General features: G+C 38.4%; 1 protein-coding gene across 1 annotated transcript; it reads left to right on the top strand.

The window, feature by feature from the left end:
• The first annotated feature begins 1174 nt into the window (after positions 1–1174).
• slc30a8 (solute carrier family 30 member 8) lies at positions 1175–11039 on the top strand. Its single transcript, XM_022217865.2, has 9 exons — positions 1175–1467; positions 4009–4169; positions 5070–5216; positions 6449–6602; positions 6676–6806; positions 8169–8281; positions 9197–9302; positions 9408–9542; positions 10709–11039. The coding sequence occupies exons 1-9, from the start codon at positions 1397–1399 to the stop codon at positions 10852–10854; spliced, it is 1164 nt and encodes a 387-aa protein (XP_022073557.1). The 5' UTR covers positions 1175–1396; the 3' UTR covers positions 10855–11039.
• Positions 11040–12353: the final 1314 nt, after the last annotated feature.

The following is a 12353-nucleotide window of genomic DNA, read 5'->3' as shown; positions in this document are numbered from 1 at the left end:
AACATGCTGAGGTTAATTGGTTACTCTAAATTGTCCGTAGGTGTGAATGTGAGTGTGATTGTGTGTCTGTATATGTAGCCCTGTGACAGACTGGTGACCTGTCCAGGGTGTCCCCTGCCTTCACCCGAGTCAGCTGAGATAGGCTCCAGCAACCCCCACGACCCTAGTGAGGATAAAGCGGTGTATAGAGGATGGATGGATGGAAGTTTAAATGATTTCACTTTAGATAAATCAGTATTTTATTATCAAATCAGATCTTTGCACTTTGATTGTTCTAAATCACTGTAATATTTTGCAACAAGAATGAACCAAGAATGCAACAGTTTACTTCAACAACATTTCCGTATTTTCTCTGTGCGTTCGCATCGGTACTTTGGGACCTTACAAAAAATTAAAAGTTTACTGTAAACAAAAACAGAATGTAGAATCTCAGAATTCAGGGGGCAGAATAGAAATCAAGAGATAAAACTCAAAAACCAACAACACATGTATACTGCAACATTCACACCCTGTCGTCTGCATTTGGCCTCATGTTTTCATCCATTACATCTGATGTCTTCTCTGGAGATGCATTGTGGGTAGAACCTTTTTCAGTGTCTCCTTTGGTGTATGGTTTCTGATGAGGCCAAACACAGCTCACCTGAATCAGTTTTCAGCTGACAACTACACTCAGCTGTGTTTGGAACTAAATCATTTTTTAAAATTTATTTTTACTGTCAATGTTTTGATATGATTTTCAGTAGATTTCTGTGTGGCTGCAGCAGAAATTCCGCGTGCCCCCCCCCCCCCATTATTCTGTTTTGATTGTGTTTTTAACTGTTTTGCACAAAGTGTGTTAGCATTTGAACAATGTGCTGTAAAAGTCCGGTGTTTTGCAGATGGTGAAGTAGTAACTGAGAAAAGAGTTCATGGATTTTGGTGGCTTTAGTCACTGAATGCATTTTGTGTGAAAGCAATGAAGACAGCCGGTTATTGGAGGGGAGTCTGTTAATTACCGGAGGTGCTGCCGGTATGTTCGGTAACATGTGACGCGATGGTCGCACGGCACTGTGTTTGATTGTGTAACTGTGAGTGCCGGCTGGTTAAAGACGGGGGGGCGGGAACTGATGGAGGAGTTCGGTTCTGCGCACAGCTCGGTTGTGTGTGTGTGTGTGTGTGTGTGTGTGTGTGTGTGTGTGTGTGTGTGTGTGTGTGTGTGTGTGTGTGTGTGTGTGTGCGCGCGCGTGTAGCTGTGCAGCTGTGCACACGGTCCGTCCAGTCACACGGCAGCAGACAGTGAAGAGAACCCGCAGCAGCAGAACAACCAGCAGGAACCTGTGAGGAGCAGCAGAACTTCAGCAGAAGGTTCTCCATCTGTTCCGGTCTGGACCGTTTCTGAGGAACCTTTAGCTTCATCATGTTCAAGAACAGCGACCCGGAGAAGCTTCACCTGGCGACGCAGCAGAAGAGCTACTCAGCAACTGAAGGGTAATTAAAAGAAATAATCTGATCATTGTTTAACAGAGGTCATCTCCGTGTTTACCAGAGAAACCCTCACAAATTAATCCGTATTTAAAGTTCTGTGATCAGATAAACTTCCTCAGTTTGCTCTCCAGCCTTCAGGGTTTTTTCACACGAGACTCTGGACAAACTGAGCGCAAAATGCAAAAGTTCAGCTGATTTCTGAAGGAAACACTCAGGAGGAGTTTAAAGTTTAACTTCTAATCAGAGGAACCGATTCACCCCGTTAATATTCTGATTATTAGAGCTACTTTAATGTCCAGTTCATCGTAAATAGTACTTTATTTTATATTTATTTTATCTAGTGCAGACCAACAGAATAAAGGTTTCGTGAGTTAATTGGACCCAGTTTGAGGCACAACAATATATCAACAGAATAAAAAAAGAAGAAAGAAATGCAGCAAAAAAATAGTGAAAAAACAGCAGCTACCATTTTCTTCATGTCATATTTAAGCTTTATGCAAATATTTGCTGTTGCTTCAAACTAAACTAACTAAAATCTTGTTTGATGTTCTGCAGCTTCTTCATCCAACTGGTCTGTTTGTAACTTTATGGGCATGAAAATGAGCTAAACATGTCCTGAAGCTGAAGCTTTTAGTTTATTTTCATCCCAGGGTAAACGATACCCACGTTGTTTACAGTGTTTGAAAATGAAACTCTTAAAGTTTTCAGTTCTGACATGTGCTTCATTCTAGTCACATTTATTTTGAAGGGTAATTTTACTTTTGGTATTGAATCTTAATGGAAACGCTGCTCTTTACTTGTAAAAGAGAATTTCTGCAATATTTCTCACTAAAAACCACCTGAACTCTAAAACCTGATGTTTTGAAAATAATCTTTTTAAAGAGTGACACCATTGATAAGCCAGAAATAGTAAAAACTAGAAAAACAACAAAAGAGCTCTGTACTCCACCAAGGCTGGTCAGTCGTCGCATCATTTCTGACAGCTGAAATCATGAAAAGAAATCGTGGCAGAAATCACAACACCACAGAATATGTCCATTTAATATAGAAGTACCCACAAACAAAATGACCTTGCACTGAGCACAGCTGTGTGCTCTGCATGTGTATGTTATGTATGGATACTGAATCACGTGACCTAAATATGTAGCAGAATTGATGGGACTCAGAAACACCCCCACAATTCAGTCAGTTGTTCCTTGGATCATTTCTGATGGATAAGTCCTGATAAGTCCTCAGTGGTGGATTTGTAGTAGAATCACAACCATGTGATCGTCAGCAGGCAGCTGATGTCGTGTTCACTTGTTGTCATGGTTACAGTGACAACGTGCCGCTATCTCACAATGATACAGAAATCTTTAACAAATCCATGGATCCAGACTATAAGCTGCATCACTGCCAAAATCTAATCACTTGGTCCTTGTGTCATTTCTGACCTTCCCTGAAAATTTCATCCACATCCGTTAGTTTGTTTTTGAGTAATGTTGTTAACAGACAGACAGACGCGAATGTTACATAACTCCGCTGCGTTCCTTGGTGGAGTAAAAATTTGTATTTTTGACTTTCTGATGATCTGTGAACAAAACATATTCCAGCAGGGTTTAAAAAACAACAACTAAGAGACACAAAACAGCTGTATCGAAACACAAAATGACAGAACAAGGTAAAAAAACAACACAACTCATTTATTACTCCCCCAAAGAACACAGAGTGACGACCTGCGTACATTTGTCTGTCTGTTCGCAACATTGCTCAACAACAGACCAACGGATTCGGATGAAATTTTCAGGGAAGGAAGAAATGATTACAAGGACCAAAAGATAAGATTTTGGCAGTGATGCGATTTATAGTCTGGATCTGTGGATTTGTTAAAGATTTCTGTATCATTGTGTCACTGTAACCATGTGATCCTGCTACGAATCCACCACTGAGGACTTATCAGGACTTATCTGTTAGACATCATGCAAGGAACAACTGATTAAATTGTGGGGGTGTTTCTGAGTCCCATCAATTCCGCTACATACTTAGGTCACATGATTCGGTATCCGTACATAACATACATATGCATAACACACGCCTGTACTCAGCACAAGGTCATTTTGTTTGTGAGTACATCTATATTAAATGGACACATTCTGTGGTGTTGTGATTTCTGATCATCAATAACTAATAAGCAAATGCTGCATTTCTACAAAAATATGCTGCATTTCTGACAATGCCATATGGGGGAATGAGCAGCTTTGATGGAGTACTGTGCTCTGAGTGCTTTTCTAATTGACTGTAAATACAACACAGAGCTGCTGTTGTTTCAAAATTCACCTAAATAAAGGTAAAAAAAGTTAAAATTATGTCATGTTATCTCTTTTATTTTCAATGAACTCTTGAAAAAGTAGAAATGCAAAAGCCTCTTCTCTGTCAGTGATTCATTGCCACTGAGTTTCTTTATATTTTCTGCTTTGATTAAAGAGAATATAATAATTTTCTCCAAAATAAATAAACATGTAATGTAATCTCCACATGTGTTCTGATTTATTTATTTTTGTCCAGCGTGACGAACCTCGAGGTGCCGCAGAAAGATGGTGGCATCAACCATTGCCATGACAACAGCCACGCCCAGCAGGACCGGGAGACGGAGAAGAAATCTGCCAGGAAAAGACTCTGCCTGGTGTCAGTCATCTGTCTGGTCTTCATGTTCGGAGAGATTCTGGGTGAGATTTTATTCTGCAGATTCAGCAATGACCACAAAGTTCATAAACTTCTCTCTCACATCATATCGTCTCTTTATCACCTTCTTCCTAGCTAACATTTCTAACATTTCTGCATCTTTATTCTTCCTTATTCTCTCACATCTCTTTTATTTTTTGCACACGATTCAAAGTAGCTGCAGCAGAGTAAGCATTTGCTGATTAACATCCGTTGTCTCTGTGCAGGATCAGAAAAAAACAACAACCAGAGAACAACAAAAACATACAACAGCACAAACCTTAACTCCGCTTTAGATAATCAGTAAAAACTTTAAAGTTAATCATCAGTGGAGATGGTTTTGTTGTGATTTCAGTCAAACCTTGATGCTGTTTTAAACTCAGATGAACCTGAAGCTCTTTATGAACCGAGTGTCTCATTATTTTAACCCTACAGGTGTAATCCAGGTATTTTTGATCATTATTAAGCTGTTATGGTTACTTGTGTGTCTCCTTCGGTGTATTTCAGTTCATTTCCAGTAATTACAGGCTTTATTGAACTCTGTTTCTGCTGGTAAATCCTTCAGGGCGATGCTTCATTATATTCCAGCTATAAATGCATTAATTAAACCATTTACTGACCTGTGCGTCTCCTCAAGTGTAATTTAGATATTTTTCAGTAATAAACTGATATATTAAACCATGTGTTTACCTGCAAATCCTTCAGGTGGATACTTCTGTATATTCCAGCTATGAAATGATTAATCAAACCCTGTAGTTACCTGTGTGTCTCTACATGTGTAATTCGGGTATTTCGATCACTATTAAACCCTTATGGTTACCTGTGTGTCCCTACAGGTGTCATTCGGGTATTTTCCAGTAATATATTGCTGTATTAAACCCTGCTTCTACCTGTATGTTCTCCAGGTGGGTACTTTGCCGGCAGCCTGGCCGTGATGACCGACGCTGCCCACCTGCTGGTGGATGTGACCAGCTTCATCATCAGCCTGCTGTCGCTCTGGTTGTCGTCCAAACCAGCGACTCACAGACTCAGCTATGGCTGGCATCGAGCAGGTAAACGGGAAGAAGGAATCCACCTGAAAACACCTGAGCTCAGACTTATTGTTTCATGTTTAGAGTCACTCAATAAATCAACAAAGATTCCATATTTGATACCAGAATAATCTTTTATAAAAATACTGTTAAGATGTAGAATTCAACTTTATGTTTCCTGAAGGAATTAAAAACAGCATTTCTACTAGAACTGGGACTCGTATCAATGTGATTTTTAGCATGTTGTTCAATTATTTAAAAACTTTTATTTCCTTTGATCTGTTTTTTGTTTATTTCAACAATATTATTGACCTTTTCTAACATTGTGTTGTTGTTTTTTTAAGTGCAGCATTTCATTTTTCAAGTGCACTATTTAAAATTATGTGTGATTTCACAGACTACCTCAATCTAATTTCTAGCATTGCTTTTGACTGTTCTTTACTAGCCTCATTTTAGTTATTTCATATTGAACTGATATCTTGTTGATTTTCTACTTCTAGGTACTGCATTTTCTGTTATGGCCTTTTTTTCTCTAAATTATATCTGACACAAGAATTTACTTCCTGAAAAATAAAGTTTTATCTCATTCTATATCATCTCATATCACCCATCTCATCTAATTTCATTACATTGCATCTCATCCTGTCTCATCACAGTATATCTCACCCCGTTGCATGACATCTCATCTCATCATTTCGTCTCATCTAATTTCATTATATCCCATCTCATACTTTCTCATCGCATATCATCATATCTCATCTCATCTTATCCCATTCTATCTCATCTCATCTAATTTCATTACATCTCATCCCAGCTCATCCTATCTCATCACACTACATCTCACCCTATTGCATCTCATCTCAGCTCATCCTATCTCATCACATCTCACCCTATCCTATCCCATTCTATCCATCCATCTATCCATTCTCTATACACCGTCGCGGGGGTGCTGGAGCCTATTCTATCTCATCTAATTTCATTAAATACCATCTCATCTCATCTCATCTCATCATATCCTATCTCAGCTCATCTCATCTCACCCCATCTCATCAAATCTCATCTCGTTTCCCTTTTAAATTCAGATTTTATAATTTGTCTGTGAATTTTGCTAGTGTGACTCACTTTATAGCTTGAAAAGTGCTCCATAAATAAAATGATTTTTATTCTATAAACAGTCCAGAGCTCAGGCTGTCTCTACATCTACATCAGAACTCACTGTGTTCTTCTTTGGTGTTTGTTTCTTGTATCCTCAGAGATCCTAGGAGCTCTGCTGTCCGTCTTCACCATCTGGGTGGTTACAGGTGTCCTGGTCTACCTGGCCGTGGAGCGACTCCTCAACAACGACTTCACCATCGAGGGAAACGTCATGCTCATCACGGCCGGCTGCGCTGTGGTGGCAAACATCATGTTAGTGGTTGATACAGCTGCTGTTGGTTGTGGAGATGTTCTCGCTCTGATCTCATCTGGTGTTTGTCCTCAGCATGGCGGTGACTCTTCACCAGTCAGGTCACGGACACAGTCACGGAGGAATCAGCTCTCATGGACATGGACACGGTGACGGAAAACACCAGAACCACTGCAGAGACTCTGAAAGCAACCAGAACAACCATGGTAGGTTCTGGTCCACAAACCGAGTCACTTAAGTGTGAATATTTAGGAAGACATTTTATCTTCAGATATCAAATACTGTCAGAGATAAAATAAACTCTGGAACAACCTGGAATCTACCAAGATTTCAGTTCTTACTTGTCAAACCTGCTCAATCAGTGATAAAAGTTTGACTAAAATAACTTTTTTTTATTACCAATTATTTCTTATTGTATTATTGTGACATTAAGCTACATGTGGTTCAGAAAATACCACTCGTTCACTAGTTCACTTCTACCTCATCAAAGATAGAATTTTTCATACCAGCTTAATGTTTTTCATATTTCAACTTCTCCCTAATCAGAGGTTATTGATCTACTGTCCAATATTACAGATTCTGAATCAATGAAATGAGAAATAACAGAGAATTTTTTTTTTAATCTTTAATAGTTCCTCAGATACTGCTGTTCATATTTCAGCCTCAATCTCATCTCATATCATCTCATCTCATCACATCCAATCTCATTTGATCTCATCTAATTGTATATCATCACTTCTTTTCTCATCTTATTTCTTCTCATGCTATCTTATCTCATTTCTTCTCATGCTATCTCACCTCATCCCATTCTATCTCATTGCGTATCATCTTATCTCATCTCATCTCATTTCATTTCCTTATGTCCCATCTCGTCTCTTTTCATGCTATCTCATCTCATCTCATCTCATCTCATCTAATCTAATTCCATTACATCCCATCCCATCTCATTTCATTTCATTTCATCTAATCATATGTCATCTCATCTTAGCTCATCTCATCTCATTTCTTCTCATCCTATCTCATCTCTTCTAATTTATCCTTATGATATCTCATCTTGTCCTATCTCATCTTGTCCTATCTCATTTCTTCTCATGCTATCTCATATCACCCTATCTCATCCCATCTCCTCTAATCTCATCTCATCTAAATTCAAATTTTATAATTTGTCTGTTAGGTCTGCTGCTGTGAATCACCTTGTAGCTTGAAAGGTGCTCCATAAATGAGATAAAGATTATTGTTTTACTCATTTTTGAGCCTCAAATTTGAATGAGAGGAAAAACCTGCTGAAATTGGGTCAACAGGAAATAAAAACCAAAAATCTCAATACATGAAGCTAAAATTTCACAAATATCTGTATAAATATCCATATTTTATGAGATAAAATTTTCATGCAAATCAGAACTGGTCTGTTTGAACCTTTTTGTTCAGGTTTTAATTATTAATCTAACGTTCATTCTTGTTTTCAGATTTAACTTTAAAAACTGAACTCTGCTGTTAATATCTGTATTTTTACATTAGTCCATTTCAGGTGCTAATCCAGAGTTTAACCGGTTTAATGCTGTTTTCAGGTCGGAGGACTCAGCAGGCCAACGCCAGCGTTCGAGCAGCGTTCGTCCACGTCGTTGGAGATCTTCTGCAGAGCTTCAGTGTGTTCATCAGCGCCCTGATTATCTTCTTCAAGGTTACAACAACCTCTGATTTAACGAGTTTAAATTAAAACCAGCACGTTAAAGAAACACCAAGCTCCGATTTAACGAGTTCAACCAGCACATTAATGAGTTCAGAGAGCAGATGTTGAATATTTAAAGACAGATTGATGACAGATGAATACACTTAGATAAAACGTTCTGGTAAAATCATTTAAAATAGACATTACATTATGAATCTACATGTTTGGTAAAGTTTAAGATTCTCCTGCAGTCTGATGTAGAACAGATTCTAAATATAAAACACATTCAGATCAGGTTTTATTAGATCCTCCCCTCCAGTAGATGTTTTATGATGCTGTGTTTCCCCAGAATAAAACTAAATGTCAGCAGCTGCTGCTTCATCTCATAAACCATCATAAATTCTAATGTAAAGTAATAAACTCCATCTAGACTGAAGTTTAATAATATAAATCAACAGAAAAACTCCAAACAGTATGAATTTCTTCTAGAACTAGTCACTGGTCTTTGTATTAATTAGTATTTTTGCAGTTTACTGAGGCTCTCATTGATAAATTCCTGATTTATTTTCAGCTCTTCAGAGTTCCTCTTAGAACTGAGGAGAACGTCTGTTTGGTTTAATATTCTTCGGGCTGGTATTTCTAATAGATGATGTTGTTAACCATCAGTGAGGCCTTTAATCAGCACTTTGGTCGTTTCTTCTTCCCGCAGGAAGTTTTATAACGATTAAAGTAGGGTTCAGCCTGAAAATGGTTGATATTAACCAGCTTTTAACTCTCATTTAGAGAAGTTACATTAATCTGGTTACTGCAAGTTTTACAGCAGTTATTTGTTTGACTGTGAAACGCACGAAAGATGCTCCACAGGTTATACGAGTTCTAGTCATTAACAGAAGAACTCAGACGTTCTGCTTCCTGTTTCTCCTCCAGCCGGAGTATAAGATCGCCGATCCCATCTGCACCTTCCTGTTCTCCGTCCTGGTCCTCTGCACCACCTTCACCATCATCAAGGACATCCTCATAGTGCTGATGGAGGGTGAGGCTTTACGTCCTGTTACCATGGAGACGCTACAGCATCTCCACCATGTCTGATTATCATTATTTATCTGTGTGTTTTCATTATTTATCTGTGTGTTTTCAGGGACCCCGTCAGGCGTGAAGTACTCGGAGGTCAGAGACGGTCTGCTGGCGGTTAAAGGAGTCACAGCTGTTCACAACCTGCACATCTGGGCTCTGACTGTCAACCAGGCGGTTCTGTCCGCTCACGTCGCCATCGGTGAGGACACCAGGGAACTTTATCTTCTCTGAAAATAACACTGAAGCATACGAGAGCTTAAGCTAATGCAGGTTTATATCAAAAAGCTGAATGGAAATGATTGGGAAGCAGCTGTGAGTCTAAAAACTTCCCCTAAACCTCCTCAGAATCATCTGATTCTCCACAGTAACTTTATTTAGTGATCAAAGTTCTACCTTCATTCTATAAATATTTTGAAAACTACAGTTTAATGACACAGAGTCATAGAAACAATCATTGGTACTGTGGTTGTGTTTCTGTTTTCTGATAATTCACCAGAGAAAACTTTCAAAGTGCATTCTGGGTAAACTTTCAGGCCTCATGTCAGCATGTTGGTCAGAACAATTATAGACAATGAAAGGACAGAAGACACCTTTTTTGGAGAAGTTGCGAGATCTTTTGGACATGTTTTGAATTGTTTTGGACATAATTGTCATTTTTGGAAAGGTTTTAGGGAAACTTTAAAAAGTGCATTTTGACATCGTCATCATTTAACACCCAGAAAATACCAGGACAATCTGTAGACAGGATTCACTCTGTGGTTAAATCATTATTTAACACTTGAGATGTTTCACCATGGTGAATGAATCTCCAACAACTTGCTCCTCTGTTCACTGTTTCTGAGTCATACTGCATTTATTTATTGACAAATCGCTTTGATTTTCCTCTCAGTCTCTCTGAGGAAACACTGTTGGTCTCAGCTGAGTTAGTCCTGGCTTTACTCAGAATTTTGTTTTTTTCCGTCATCTGTTTCGAGCATTTTTTTAAACGAGGTATTTAGAATAAAGTGATTTAAGATTTTGTTTCCTGATTGAACATGTTAGATTAGCAGTATAGGGACTGTTTGGAAGTTAAACATCATGCAGTTATTTCTGTTTTTACAGTTTCTGCCTGATAAATGGTGTCATTTGCTGTTTTTTTTAAAGACAACGTTTCAAACCTGCTGGTGGTTTCTAAGGTTTAGAGGATTAAAAGATCCACAGTGAAGACAATAGATGATTAATAATTTATATTCAAAGGTGATAGTTTAGCAGTGGAAACTCTAAAATCCACGTAGATGTGTTCATCATTAAATTAGTGTTTTTAGTTCCAGTAATCAGGTTCTCTGCTGAATATCTAATCCCATCGTAACGCTCCTGTGGTTCCAGATGAGACTGTGGATGCTCAGACGGTCCTCAGAGAAATGACTCAGGTCTGTTTCTCCTCCTACAACTTCCACTCGGTCACCATCCAGATGGAGCGGCAGGCCGACCTGAAGCCTGGATGTTCTCTGTGCGAGAACCCCAAGAAGTAGAACCTGCAGGAGGTTCTGCTGCCGTTTCACTGTGAATCAGGTTTATATCAGCGGGAGCTCGGCTGGTTTTAGGGGAAAAGATCGTTTGTCCTGTACGAGGTTTTATCTGTTTTTGCTTTTAAACGTATTTACTATGAAACTGAAATGACAAATGTACTGTACAATAAACTTTAATCTATTCTGAATCCAGACCTCTTCTTTGACATTTAGTCTCACTGAGGCTTGATCTCATCAACATGAAAAACTGATTAAATCAATACGTTTTCTATCAGTGTGCTTTGATTTGATCAGTACTTCTTGTTGTTTCTCTTTCCACTGATCAGTGATAATCAATAAGCTCTCAGGAGTTCAGGACTCATATTTATCACACTAAATCAAACAAAAAGTGTAGAAAACTATGATCCTGCAGCAGTAAAATAACGGAAAACATAATCCCCTAAAAATATATTTTTTTCATTAATACACATTTGTTGCAAATTTACAGAATCAGTACCTTTTTTTTTTTTAGTTTACTGACAAAAATATTAGTTAATTTTAGCAATATTTTATATTTACAGTATTAAACTTTAATCAAAATTTGTTACATTAAACAGATCCTGCAGAAAAATGATTGTTGCCCTTTGGGTCAAATATTCCATAAATGTACATTTGAGTATGTGACGGTGAACCAGACAGAGAGTTCGTACAGCCACAAACTTCAGTTTTCCAGGAAAGAAGAGTCGTTTTTAAAACTCCTTGTTTAATATCAGACGTGTAATTCAGCCACAGAACATTAATTCATACCTGTATCCTCCATCACTGCTTCCTTCTAAATAAACACAGATGATTGTAAAGTTAAACTGCTCTGATTCTGCTGTTCTAGCGGTCAGTCAGGTGAACTTGAGAGAGAAAGTGGAAGTAATGACTTCAGGCTGTTATTACGCTAACTGTGTTGCAGATAAAAGGAAATTGAAATCCAGCCTGTAACCCCAAATATGAAGGAATGATGTAAATTAAGTAATAGCATCCTAATCTGCTTTCAGCCCCACTCCAGCCTGAAGGCGTCCATTTTTCAATAAAGCTCTGATTTCCAGTTTCTGCGAGTCAGAGCAGTAATTCTGCTGTTAGAAGAGCAGAAGCTGCAGGATGCACTGTATAACAAAACACTGCAAAAAAGAGCCTCGATTTATCAAAGATAATGTGTTTCCTCTTTGACATTTACATGTGTAAAAACAATGAAATTGCCCAGAATAATTAAGAGAAAGAAGTTACTTCAGCAGCTGTTATCCATTCTTCACCTAAAAAGCCTGATTCAAATGATCAGGCTCGTTATCAGGCTTCTGCTGAGCTTGATGATGAGCTGATCATTTGAATCAGGTGTGTTGGAAGAGGGAAACATCTAAAACATGCAGGATAGTGGCCCTCCAGGAACGGAGTTTGACACCCCTGCTTTATGGGGACAAAGAGAAAGACCCTGTTGGAAAAATTAATTTAAATTTGGACTAGAGTTCACCAGAAGA

Source organism: Acanthochromis polyacanthus, chromosome 11, assembly GCF_021347895.1.
Source record: "Acanthochromis polyacanthus isolate Apoly-LR-REF ecotype Palm Island chromosome 11, KAUST_Apoly_ChrSc, whole genome shotgun sequence".
NCBI lineage: Eukaryota > Metazoa > Chordata > Actinopteri > Pomacentridae > Acanthochromis > Acanthochromis polyacanthus.
The sequence above is the reverse complement of the archived record's forward strand: the minus strand, read 5'-3'. Positions and strand labels throughout refer to the sequence as shown.